This window comes from Podarcis melisellensis (assembly GCF_964234715.1).
Source record: "Podarcis melisellensis genome assembly, chromosome: 14".
In the NCBI taxonomy this organism is placed as follows: domain Eukaryota; kingdom Metazoa; phylum Chordata; class Lepidosauria; order Squamata; family Lacertidae; genus Podarcis; species Podarcis melisellensis.
The window spans coordinates 13,200,769-13,214,562 of NC_138546.1; the positions used below are offsets into that span (position 1 = coordinate 13,200,769).

The following is a 13,794-nucleotide window of genomic DNA, read 5'->3' on the forward strand; positions in this document are numbered from 1 at the left end:
TTCTCTTCCACTCATGATCCCCAGCCACTGTTATTCAGAGGCACACTGCCTGTGATACTTGAAGGTAGTACAAAACCGCCAGGACTAATAGCCATTGATAGCCTTATCCTCCATATGTTTGACTAAGTCCCTTTTAAAGCCTTCCAAGCCTTCTTCTAAAGCAGTGTTCCCCAACCTTGGGCCTCCAGCTGTTTTTGGACTACAACTCCCATCATCCCTCGCTAGCAAGACCAGTGGTCAAGGATGATGGGAGTTGTAGTCCAAAAACAGCTGGAGGCCCAAGGTTGGGGAACACTGTTCTAAAGGTTTATCTAGAACTGGTTCTGCTCTGCCTCCACGGTCGGAGGCAGGAATTCTTCTGAATACCACTTGCTGGAAACCGCAGGAGGGGAGAGTGCTCTTGTGTTCAGGTCTTGCTTAAGGATTCCCCACAAGGATCTGGGTGGCCTCTGTGAGAACAGCATGCTGATCTGGATGAGCCATTGGTCTAATCTAGCAGACTCGTCTTATGTTCTTATTCTGGGAAATAATGTCACAGCCGAAATAAAATTTCATATGTTGCTAGATAAGCAAAGGGTTAAGACCCATGGAGTTTCTCCTGTAAATTCCTAGAGATGGGGCTCTGTGAGGTCACAACCTTTGCTTGCCCTGGCAGGAAAAGTAAACATAAGAAAATAATCGTTACTACTTCCTTAAATGTATTTTTAACCTTCTGTTGGAAGCCGCCCCGAGTGGCTGGGGAAACCCAGCCAGATGGGTGGGGTAGAAATAAATTATTATTATTATTATTATTATTATTATTATTATTATTATTATTATTATTATTCCTTCCTGCTCAGAGCTCAGTTTTCTTTCTTCGCCATGTAGCCAACAGAGAAAGGATGCTACTAGATTCCAATTTTTTAATTTAAACCATGTATTTTGTAATCTAGAAGTAAATTCTGCCTTGTTTGTTTTTCACTGCTGCTTACTGCTGAATCAAGTCTGAAGCTTTATGTAAATGAACTGTAATTTTATTCTTACATCACATTACATTTAAACCAAATGAAAGGGATAAAATGGAAGATCTAGTCTGCTAAAGCATCCTGGATAATTACTAATAAGGTTAAGCATCCTTTGTCCCAGAAGTTTCTACGTTTGATGCTGCAAAGGGATGCTAAATTTTAAGCTCTGCTAGCTAAACATTGGACTCACACAAGTAAGAGGGAGGATAAATAATGAAATAATATCCTATCCTGCTCTCCAAATCCACCCAACACTAATGACTATTTTCTTGCCCATAATATTGACTAACCTGTCCGCATACAAGCCACACTTAGTAGCCACCATTCTGGAATCCGGGGTAGAACTGTCATGATCCGGTCACCTCTTTGCAAGCCGCATGGACCAAGGAGCATGTTGGCAGCTTTCCGGGATAAGACTCCCAGTTCCTCAAAGCTCCACTTCACCTCTTTGCTCTGGTCATTCACCCACCAGAAGGCTGGGTTTGGAGATCTCTTTCCCTCCTAACAGATAACCCAAAAAGCTATAATAAGATGAAAGACAACTAAAAATGATGCCTAATCCACAGGGCCAAGCACATGTGTGAATCAGATAGGATTTTATGACTAACAGGCAAGGCAAAGAAAGAGCAGGCTGGAGTCTCCTAGGAATAGACTTGCCTTGGAAGCAGTCATCCTAGGGAGCTGCCCTATACTGAGTCAACTCATAGGCCCATCTAGTTGGTATTGTCTACAACGAATTGGTGTGGCTCATCCCTGAGGGGGCACTTCCGGGTGAGCACCGTTTGTTTTTAGCTCCGCAGTTTGCTCAAGTTTTTATCGTTTTAAATACCTTTTGAAGTCTTAATTGTTCCGAAACCGTTTCTTTCTTTTATTTGGTTGTATTGCTGTAAGCAACTGCGTGTTGTTGTTTTATAGGTAAAGGGACCCCTGACCATTAGGTCCAGTCATGGCTGACTCTGGGGTTGCGGTGCTCATCTCGCTTTATTGGCCGAGGGAGCCGGCATACAGCTTCCAGGTCATGTGGCCAGCATGACTAAGCCGCTTCTGGCGAACCAGAGCAGCGCATGGAAACGCCGTTTACCTTCCCGCCTGAGTGGTACCTATTTATCTAGTTGCACTTTGATGTGCTTTTGAACTGCTAGGTTGGCAGGAGCAGGGACCGAGCAACGGGAGCTCACCCTGTCACAGGGATTCGAACCGCCGATCATCTGATTGGAAAGCCCTAGGCTCAGTGGTTTAACCCACAACACCACCCGTGTCCCATTGTTGTTTTTTATCAAGAACTTTTTTTATCTTATTGTGTGTTTTGGCTGCGGTGAGCTTGCAGGTGTGTTGGGAGTCGCCCTTCGCTTGGCACGCTTGGCATCCTTTTTTTTTTTGTAGCGTTTTGATTTTATTGCTGGACGGGATACTCTCTAATTAGTTGCTGAACTGCCTAGAGTTTCTGCTTCTGTTTCTGCTTCTTCTGGTTGAGAGGAAAAGATAACGTCTTGCCCAGGCATAGGCAAACTCCGGCCCTCCAGATGTTTGGGACTACAACTCCCATCATCCCTAGCTAACAGGACCGGTGGTCAGGGATGATGGGAATTGTAGTCCCAAACATCTGGAGGGCCAGAGTTTGCCTATGCCTGGTCTTGCCAGTGACGGCGTTTGCAACAGGAGAGGAAAGGTTCCTGTCTTTGTTCACCCCCATTTACCGCCTGCAGCTTTCCTTTTGTTGGTGAAGTTGCAACAAGGAGTTGCTAAAACTATTCCTGATGTCGAGGGGGAAGTTATAAATTACAGGGGGCTGCATATTCAATATAATATGAAACAAATCTCTGCAATGAATGGCAGCAGCTCTCCTGGGTTTCAGACAGCGATCATTCCCAGGTCAGAGGTCATTCCCAACCTGGGATCTCAGGCATGCAAATTATGTGGTCTGCCACAATGAATGGGAGGGGAAATTCACTTCTGTTTGCATTTTAACGAGAAAATACCTAATTTGGACTTTTTGAACCAAAATGTGAACTGAAACATGGTTATCCTTTGAAATTTTCATCTCTCTGAAGTTTGTGATGCAGTTCTCCAACCAAATGGTAAATACAAAAACACATATATTAAGGGAAATTATGCACAAAGAATGGCATTTGTTCATGAATATGACATACCAACATGTATTGCATTAGGTAAAAGAGCTTTCCAATATGCAGCTTGGTTAAAAAAAAACCCCACAAAAAACACTGCTAGGAGAAATTCGCAGGCAAATGCTGATGAATTTTCATGAGGATTAAAACAAATAATCACAAATTGTTGCAAGAATATGGAGATTTAAAATTGGAAAATTAAGGAAGCCAGAGACGTCAAAACTAGTTGATTCGTCGATACCTGTCTACAACTGAATTAGATCCATAGTCAGCCCAGGTAACTCAAGGCAAATAAAGGGAGCTTACAGAAATCATGGATCAGAATCCTGCCAATGACTAGAGTTAGATAACCCGTGTGACCAAATCCAAGACTTCCTTCAGTCTCTTAGTTTGGGGAACATGTAACTGAACAAAACCACAGGTCCCCTGTACTCCAAGGAGAACATAAAAGCATACCTATAGTACCATCAATATCCTGTTTTCCTGCCAGCCACCAATGTCTTCTTAAAGCAGACAAATTCATACCTTTTCCACTTGGGTCCACCTGTCCAGAACATCACTAGCAAAATTGAAGTACTTGGGCACTTCCTGTTCACACCGGTTTATAGCTTCGTAGTGTGAGGTGATTGGAGAGGCAAGGTGTCTTTTGACTTGATGGAGCAATGTGTGAGGTGGTCGCAGATTCCAGAAGCATTTAAACAAGGTCTTCATGGCACCAGAGCAAAAGGCAGCTTGAGAACATCAACTTAGTTGGATTTTTCTGCAATGACTTGTTGTAAAAGCAGAAAAGTTTTTCTAAAAAAAAGCAACTTTTGCAGTTAACAGAAACATCTGATACATTAGGAACATTGTAAAATACGTTATACCAAGTCAGTATTGTGTTAGATGTGCCAATAGAATGACTTGCAGAATATTTCTGACTACACACTAGAGGTTGACTGATTCCACAGAATCACTCAAAAGCATACAGGAGAAATGTTTGATTTTTCCTTGTTTTTGTTTGAGGTAAAGATCTTGAATCCAGGAGATCAGGGAGGTTGTGAGCAACTTGGGTGAGAACACTTGGGGCTACCTTTGAAGGTGACCAAGAAACTACAATTAATCCAGAATGTGGCAGCTAGACTGGTGACTGGGAGTGGCCACCGAGACCACATAACACCGGTCCTGAAAGACCTACATTGGCTCTCAGTACGTTTCCAAGCACAATTCAAGGTGCTGACCTTTAAAGCCCTAAACAGCCTTGGCCCAGTCTACCTGAAGGAACTTCTCCACCCCATCGTTCAGCCCAGACACTGAGGTCCAGCTCCGAGGGCCTTCTGCGACAAGGCCCTCACTGCGAGAAGTCAAGTTACAGGGAACCAGACAGAGGGCCTTCTCAGTAGTGGCGCCCGCCCTCCCAACAGATCTCAAGGAGATAAACAACTAGCTGACTTATAGAAGACATCTGAAGGCAACACTGTTTAGGGAAGATGGGTGGGGTATAAATAATAAATTATTATTATTATATCTAGCTATACAGTGTTGGAAAATGAAGTGGTCGGTTATGGAAGGTCAGAGAGACCACTTCCTTCCAGTATATCTTTCCTTCCAGTTACTACACTGGGGGTATTCTCACATTCTGCTGTCCCTGCAGAGAAGTCAGCTCCACCTGGGAGACCAGGGTTCAAATCCCCACTTGGCCATGAAATTCACTGGGTGACTTTGGGTCACTCACTGCCTCTCGGCCTAGCCTACCTCACAGGGTTGTTGTGGGATTAAATAAGAAGGGGGAAGTCATGTATGCTACCTTGAGTTCCTTGGAGACATAACACCGGTCTTGAAAGACCTACGTTGGCTCCCCGTACGTTTCCGAGCACAATTCAAAGTGTTGGTGTTGACCTTTAAAGCCTTAAATGGCCTTGGCCCAGTATAACTGAAGAAGCGTCTCCACCCCCATCATTCTGCCCGGACACTGAGGTCCATCGCCGAGGGCCTTCTGGCGGTTCCCTCGCTGTGAGAAGCCAAGTTACAGGGAACCAGGCAGAGGGCCTTCTTGGTAGTGGCACCCGCCCTGTGGAACGGCCTCCCATCAGATGTCAAAGAGATAGACAACTACCTGACATTTAGAAGACATCTGAAGGCAGCCTTGTTCAGGGAAGTTTTTAATGTGTGACATTTTAATGTATTTTTAATCTTTGCTGGAAGCCGCCCAGAGTGGCTGGGGAAATCCAGCCAGATGGGCAGGGTACAAATAATAAATTATTATTATTATTATTATTATTATTGGAGACAAACGTGGGACATGAATCCAATAAAGAAATACTAAAGGATTATGCTCACTTGTGACGGGTACAAGGTGTTTTGTTGTTGTTGTTTTTTGTTTTGCAAAAGCTTCTTCTAGGCCTATAACAATCTTTTAAAATAGAATTGGGGGCAGGGTTTGTCAAACCAGCTCATTTCACCACCCCCCTTTTTGGCAGTGGGGTATTGCCGTTCTCATTAAGCTCCTGGTTTTTGTTCTGCATGACTGTTTGTGCATGAACCTATCTTTCCCTGAGGCCGCTGCACACAGGCTCATTATATTAAGTATTCTGTGTGCTTAATGATAACAGGGGGGAAAGGTGCATTGTGGGTCATTTTCAAAGACGGCTTGTCATTGAGAGCACAAAAATGGCACTTTAGGTGGGGAATGTTTTCCAGCTTGCAGGCTAGATCAAGAACTGAGTCACAAACCATTTTTGACAAATGGATGGAACCACCCACCTGTAAATCATCTGATGTCATCATTGTGTCAGGTGACAACTTCAAAGCCCAGGTAGGGCTGGGAATGTCCCTTGCCTGAAACCCTGGAAAACTGCTACCTGTCTGTGTAGACAGCACTGAGCTGGATAGGCTAGTGGTCTGATTCAGTATGAGGCAGTTTCCTATGTTAACTATGATAACTATTGTAATGAAATTTGTGATGTCCTATATAAATAACCCCTGAATAGAGGTGAAATCAGAATGATCACCATCTCGTGTCAATTTCTTTGACACAGCAATGAACATAACTTCCTTGAACCAGTTACCTAGGGCCAGTGCCTTTTTTCCTGGGGGGGACGCAGGGGTACACATACTCCTAAACATTTTGAGAATTTTGTACTTTTGTCCATTTACTTTCCCCGATTTGAACTATAAAATTGTGATTTTCTTGAGTCAAAATGAGAGTACCCCTAAACATTTTTAAGGGAAAAAAGCACTGCCTAGGGCATAGCATGAAGTGTCTCTCTAGCCTCAAATGGATACTAACTGAACACCTACCAGAAGTAAATGAAGAAGATCCATTGTCAAAAACAGGCAAAATATGTCATCTAGGACCCAGGATATCATTTTTACCTGTGAGCATGCCAATTTCTGTAATTACGTGTGGCAGCCATTTATGGAAGATCTGTTTTCAATTTGACAAAATGCTTAAACCTGTTTCGGGTGGTTTTGTTGTTTTAGAGTTTGTCGGATTGAGCTACTGTTCTTAGAGTGTTTCTGCACTTTATTTTTCTTTCACCCTGTGCACCACATGGTTGGTTTGATGCTACTGAAGCAGACTTTTAACTCATTGAGCTAATAAATAAGATGGACCAGTGCTATGACTTGGTATAAGGGGAGCATCCCAGGCAGCGGCGGAGCAAGCCGATCAGGCGCCTGGGGTGCTGCGCATCTTCTGTGCCCAGGGGCAGGGCCAGAAGCCCGTGGGGCAGGGCAAGCCGGGGCAGCATGCTCCGTGGGACCCCTGAGGAGTCTGCCTGCCTCCTCCCACTCAGCTACCTGACAGCTGGGGGGCAGCTGGTGGACCATTTGGGGCAGCGAGGAGTCTGCCTGGCACCCAAGCCACCGTGTTACTCCCAGGAAAGATGTGTGGCTCGGGCGTGCTGCAATCCCCGAGGTGAGTGCCACCCGACATTTTGTCACCCCCTTCAGTGGTGACACCAGGGGCGTACCACCCCCACTGCACCCCTTCCTCCGCCCCTGACCCTAGGTTCCTAAAGTGTTAGTAGCTTTAACAATTCAAAGAGGGAGCAGACTCAATTCTCTTTGCAGCGAGCCCAGTCCCCTATCTCTAATTGTGTGGGAATTAAGCCACGTGGCCTGCTGATAAGGCCATGGACATTTTTAACCAGAGCAGACCCAGGCTAGGTCCCCTTTCTCCTCTTCCGTGGTGTCTGCAACATCCTGGAAGGCCAGAATGAGAGCTCTGTGGCTGCTTGTCCTGACTGGTTTAACGTGCCTTCCTCTTTCTACCGCAGAAGGTGGCATTGGCCCATCGGAGAAGAAACTAAAGAAAGCCAAACTGTCCCAAATCAAGGAGGAGGACAATGTTCTGGTCCTGAAAAAGAGCAACTTTGACAGGGCGCTGAATGGAACACAGTACCTGCTGGTGGAGTTCTGTAAGTACTACTTCTTCCAAAAGAGATATTACTATCTATCTATCTATCTATCTATCTATCTATCTATCATCTATCTATCATCTATCACTACATTTCTATTTTCTATTTCCTCTTTCCTCCAAGGAGCTGAAGGTGCCATACGTGGTTCTGTTCCTCTCCATTTTGGCCTCACAACAACCCTGTGAGGTAGGTTAGGCTGAGAGACTGTGACTGGCCCAAGGTCATTCCGTGAGTTTCGTGGATGAGCAAGGGTTTGAACCTCAGTCTAACCACTAGGCCACACTGGCTGATGAGATAATCTTCACAAAATGGGCACTTTAAACCCGAATGTCTAACAGTGCTGGGGATGTAGGGTAAATTTTATTCTGCTGTCATTTAAAGGTGAATCTGCCTAATTTGTACTTTTTTGGGGGGAGGAGTACAAGAACCGAAACACAGCCATCCTGCGAAATTTGCACTTCTCAGATTTTTGTGGCACAGTTTGTCAGGCAACTCATATATATACAAAAGCGTATATTAGCGTAAAGTGTACCTGAAGATGCTTACATTCATGCTAACAACATGTGTGATATTAGGGGAAGTCACTCTACAAAAATGTAGATATTAGGCAAAATTGTGTGTAAGGAGAAAATAGCACTAAAATGCTGGTGAATTTTCATAAATATCACACAAACACCGATGTGAAAATGTGAAGCAAACTTAAGAATAGAAAAATGAGAAAACGAGGGAAACAGAAATCAACGTATTTGCCTCGTGGCACCTTAAACTAACTGTGCAATCCTTACAATGTCTGCTCAGAAGCAAAATATGTCCAACTGAATCAACAGGAATTACTTCCTATGTTGTCCAGAAAGGAATGCTTCCCTTGGGGTGAAAAGGTCTTATTTATTCCACCCTTTCCATGGGCTCGTTGAGCTGGGGTATCTAAAAGCCAACTACTGTAGTCCACAAGCCAAGCCAAATTTAGGACTTCTAAATCTCCCCCACTCCTAACTAATATAGAAACTGCAGCCAATGATCTGATTCAAGCAAAGAAGAAGCATATTACAAGAGAATCTAGATGCTGTGAAAGCAAGTCAAGGCGCCATGCCCTTATTTTCTCGCTGCATAATGTATACCAGCTCATGGTGTGTTCCTGCTGTTGACTTTTCAGTTTAATCCATTGGTATAAAAATATGCCAAGGTTGATTTTGGCTTTGATCTAGCAATAGTTGTAGTCACTTATTAACTTTTTAGCAAACTGAAAAATCAATGCAAATAATGAGCATCCATTATTAGTGCAGAACGATTTTGTGGATATATGTTTTGCTAAAACATATACAGAAGAATTCTGTATATGTATATGTATTCTTCTGTATATGTATTCTGTATATGTATTCTTCTGTATATACAGAAGAATTCTGTTTGAAGTTTTGAAAATGGGACTTTGGGGCAGCAAGTGAACTTGTCGATTCTGTTTTTGTTTTTTTTCTGTTTCCCTTTTTTCCAGTTCATCACATTTCTAGGTTTGTGGTTATTATTATTCTAAGTCTTCATGGAAGCCCATTAGCATTTCAGAACATTTCCCCCCTAATATACAGAGTTCTGAATGCAGTTTTTCCTGAAGTAAAAAAAAAAAAAATGCAAGTGATTTCCACTGATATAATGCATTTTAATATGTTGTTTTCATGAATATATGTATTTCTATTCACATTGGTTGGCTCAGAAAACAGCATCGAACAACATGAAGTGTGAATTTTAAAGGATAATTGTGTTTTGGTTTGCATATTGTTTTGGAAAGTGGTAGGTTCACGTTACAATTTGAACAGAACTGAATTTCTCCCCTCTCCCTGGAGACTAGTCATACATGCCTTTCTTATAAAAAATAAGCAAAGATAAAGGAGGTGAATATGGTATTGTGTGTTTTCTATGCGGTGGAGAGGGGGACACACGGACATTTTGAATGTAAAATGTGTTATTGTCTGTGAGTCACTGAATTTCTTAGAAGAGGCTTATTCATGCAGCTTACTCTTTGACCTTCTTATGTAACAGTGGGGGGATGCATATTTTTTTTCCTTCCAACAAAGAAAAGTATGTTCATTAGAATTATGAAACACTGGAGGATCAAAAATTTGTTATCTAGAAAGGAATGGGGAAGGACTCTCCCCCATTCCCTCCACTTCCAGGGGTCATCTAGGGACTTTCTGCAAGCTCCCTACCTACCCCTGTGCTGTGACCCTTTCCCTATAACGGAAGCACTGATGGGCACTGAGCAAACCCCAAAAATAGCATATTGCACGGTGCCCACAGCTGTCTGCATTTTTATTTTTATTTTTATTTGTAATATGAGAGTGAGGGCTGGTTGTCAGGACACACACACACACACACACAAAACTTTGGCTTGTATCTAGCAAAGTTCTACTCAGAGTAAACCCATTAGAATCAATGTCCCTAAGTTCCAGTGCTTTTTTTTCTGGGTACACAGTACTGGCAACTTTCGCTCCCACCAAATGTTAAAAGTGTGGGTCTTACATCACAACTTCATGGTGAATACCGGCACCTTTTCTTTGAAAGAAGAAGCACTGATCATGTCCATTAATTTCTCCCCCGAGTAGGACTAGAGTTGGATACAGCCATTTGTTCACAGGGCAGGCACAAACAGAGTGTCCCAACCCCTCCTCTAAAATATTTAAGCCTTTTTAGTACTCACCAGTCCTCAGGAGTTGGGGAGTGGGTGGTTGTCTTGACTGAGCCTCTCACTATGACTGTTGTGTCCCTGGTTCCCCTCTGCCGATCCTTTTCTGTGTCCCGTGCCTGGCTTGTTGTTTTTAGGCAAAAGTGAAAGCTTGCTCACAGCTGTAGCCTGAATTGCCTGGCCCGACTGTCGTACAATCTGTGCAGCAGTGATGGGACAAAGTCCAGCCTTGGCTTGGAGCGGTGCCCTCAGTGTTCTCATCTGCTGTGTGTAGTGAGGGGTACCCCATTCCTTCCTTTCTTTACTTATCTTTAGTGGTGGCTGCTGCCTATCGAGACTGGTAAGGCAGACGACTGGGAGACCAGCAGTGGGTGGAGGCAGAGACAATAACAAGCAAGATGTCAGTAAGAAGAACGGCATGTAGGGGTTGGCCGAAGGCAGTCTGAGATTGATGGGGCCATGCAAAATTTGCCTGAATAGGTCAGCCTCCACTGCTTATAAACTGCTTTCCCTCTGCAGTGGAGACCCCCAAAGCAGCAGCAGCAGCTATTATTATTATTAGTTTATTATTAACATTAGTTTATTTATTCCTCAAGGAGCTCAGGGTGCAGCAAGATAAGCTTTCATCATGGGACGGGGCAGGGAACCTCAGGCCGAGGGTCTGAATGCAGCCCTCTCTCTATCAGGCCCTTAAGACTCTGCCCAGACCACGCCCCAGAAGCCACGCCCTTCGCTGGCTTGGCTACGTGCCCTGATATGGCGATTTCGCTAGGCTGGAATGTGTCCTCAAATGGTGATAAAACCTTTTGCTTGCCTGGGTAGAGGTTGGAAAGTTGTGCATGTCTGACTACACCGATTTTTCCCATGGCCACCACAGGTATGTGGCCCCTGGAATGAGGGATTGTGGCCCTCAGGCTGAAAAAGTTCCCCATCCATATTGTTTTCTAATGATGCATCACTTTAACCTGCTGAATTATATGCTTAGGAATTTATTATTATTATTATTATTATTATTATTATTATTATTATTATTATATTTTGATCCAACCCTACCAGTGAAGATAGCCAGTGTGGTGTAGTGGTTAAGAGTGGTAGACTCGTAATCTGGTGAACCGGGTTCGCGTCTCTGCTCCTCCACATGCAGCTGCTGGGTGACCTTGGGCCAGTCACACTTCTTTGAAGTCTCTCAGCCCCACTCACCTCACAGAGTGTTTGTTGTGGGGGAGGAAGGGAAAGGAGAATGTTAGCCGCTTTGAGACTCCTTAGGGTAGTGATAAAGTGGGATATCAAATCCAAACTCTTCTTCTTCATCATCATCTACCTGCAGGGCTCTCAGAGCAGCATACATGGTTCTCTCCCTGGTGTTATCCTCACAACAACCCTGTGAGGTAGGTTAGGTTGAGAGATTAGTGACTGGCCCAAGGCCACCCAGTGAGTCTCATGGCTGAGTGGGTGATCTGAACCTGGGTCTCTCTGACCATAGGTTCAACACACTATACTTACAGTCACATGCCTTTATGCAGTCAGCGATGTTGAAAGATTTCCAACGCTCAGCCGTGTTGAGGCTGGGATCAGCGTCCATAGCGTTGAAGACCCACGAGAACATAAGACTTGTGTACTTGGCCTTGAAGCAGCGAACTACACCTTGGTGGAGAGGCTGGATGATGGAGGTGGCGCTATGGGGCTGAGCATTTTCTTCCAGAAGAGCCCCGTCTTGCCAGCGTTGAAAACTTGTTCAGGGAGATATCTCTTTTCTTCTATCAGTTTCTTTAATTGTTTGGAGTAGGCCTCGCCAGGGCTGTGCCCGTTTTTCAGGTTGAAGCTGTTGAGCCAACCTTGGCTGGCTTTGAACTCCTTCTCGTCACAAGGCCTCCCCTCTTTGATAAGAGGTTTGAACAGTGCTTACAAGTCAAAAGCTTTTTCTCCCATCATGTTACCATTGACAGGAACACCTTGGCCGTTCATGTCTTCCAGCCACAAGTACGCCTTTTCCGCTTTCACCAAAGTCTGATCACAAAATTGGCTCATCACCTTAGCTGTTATGGGAGCACCTGAGAATTTCCCAAACTTTGGTCTCCAGCCATTTTTGACTACAATTTCCATCATCCCTGACCACTGGTCCTGCTAGCTAGGAATGATGGGAGTTGTAGTCGAAAAACAACTGGAGACCACAATTTGGGAAACTCTGCTCTAAATGCCACATCACACTGACTCTGTGTCAAAGTGGGAGCCAACTGCTATTCATGCCAGCTTCTGCATGATGCCATTCGCCCTAAGTAGCAAAATAGATTGGGCTGCCCTGATTGGGACTCCACACACAAATTGCCCTAAGACCCATGATTCTTAAATATCCCCATCCCCAAATGCGGTTACATAAAAGCCTAACAGGCAAGGATCAAAAGTCTTCTGTTTGAGTTCTCTTCTCTATTGAATGCCATAGAAGACATTAGATGAAATAATTAATGTTCCAAGGAGGCTGCTGGGTATTATTTCAAGGCGGCTGATGGCTGTGGCAGGCTAGAGGATGATTAATGGAGGTCTCCTGGTAATTATGATGAAAATAAATGTTTCGGGGATTTGCAACTGATCGACATGTTAAGATGAACAGATTAAAACCTTCTAGCCATTTATCAAAAGTTTAATGAAAGTGACTGTCCCATGCTGGTTTCAGATAGGACAGTTACATAATACGGTGTCTTGAGGAATAAATATAGGAAAGTTATTTATTTCTACATTCAGTTGGCTGTAATGAGCCATAACTTTCTATGCTACCTCAGCCTTCTCTCCCACTGTTGCAGAGGATGCTGTGACCATTGGTCATGCTGGCTGGGCTAATGGGAGCTGGAGGCCAGCAAAATCTAGAGGGGCTTGGTTGGAAGGGATCTTTTATTTTAATGGCTGTCTGCTCTCAAGGTCGGTTTAAAGAGAAAGGAGAGGAGAGGCTCTGTGGTTAAAAGAACTCTTCTGCATCTGAGTCCAGCATTCGCTCTCTCCTGCTCATCAGCCCGAGAACTGGAATACAGAGTTGATGCCTGGGTGTCCTCACCTGGGACCCAGGTGGGTGTTATGGCCCAGGAAGTACAGTCATACCTTGGGATACAGCCACTTCAGGTTGCGTTTTTTCGGGTTACAGACCGCCGAAACCCAGAAGTACTGGAACAGGTTACTTCTGGGTTTCGGCGGTCACGCATGCGCAGAAGCACTAAATCACGCTTAGTACACACGCAGAAGTGCCAAATCGCAACCTGTGTGTGTGCAGACACGGGTTGTGAACGCTGTGGGTTGCGAACGTGCATCCCGCATGGATCACGTTCACAACCCAAGCATCCACTGTATGTCAGAATCCACAGTGCGCAAACCCCTATGCAATTACATCCTCTGTCACAGAACATGTTTCTGATACACAACTGACCACGGCCTGCTATGTGCATGAACACAACCTCCCGAGGGAGACTGTTCCTCTGTCGAACAGCTCTTACTGTCAAAGTTTTACTAATCAAAGCTTATAAATTCACTATTCTTCTGTCCCATACAAAATGTTGCTTTTCTGCTATCTCTTACATGAAGACTTGTCTGGATCAGGAAAATTG

The 13,794-nt window shown here is 44.3% G+C and overlaps 2 protein-coding genes across 5 annotated transcripts in view; one reads left to right on the forward strand and one right to left on the reverse strand.

The window, feature by feature from the left end:
• The window catches only part of LOC309357016 (acyl-coenzyme A synthetase ACSM5, mitochondrial-like), a 25,428-nt gene extending 14,718 nt beyond the window's left edge, over positions 1-10,710 (reverse strand). The window contains exons 1-3 of one of the 4 annotated variants that reach the window (XM_081888885.1): positions 10,220-10,710; positions 3,656-3,890; positions 1,295-1,505 (exon numbers count right to left, since the gene is read on the reverse strand). In XM_081888885.1, coding sequence (XP_081745011.1) covers positions 1,295-1,505; positions 3,656-3,841 — 397 coding nt within the window. In that variant the 5' untranslated portion in view covers positions 3,842-3,890; positions 10,220-10,710. Of the gene's footprint in view, positions 1-1,294; positions 1,506-3,655; positions 3,926-10,041; positions 10,191-10,219 lie in introns of those variants that run through there. The other 3 variants (XM_081888886.1, XM_081888888.1, XM_081888887.1) reach the window with 3 other exon arrangements.
• The window catches only part of PDILT (protein disulfide isomerase like, testis expressed), a 25,773-nt gene continuing 19,248 nt past the window's right edge, over positions 7,270-13,794 (forward strand). Inside the window, exon 1 of the mRNA XM_081888890.1 lies at positions 7,270-7,530. Coding sequence (XP_081745016.1) covers positions 7,329-7,530 — 202 coding nt within the window. The 5' untranslated portion in view covers positions 7,270-7,328. The remainder of the gene's footprint in view (positions 7,531-13,794) is intronic.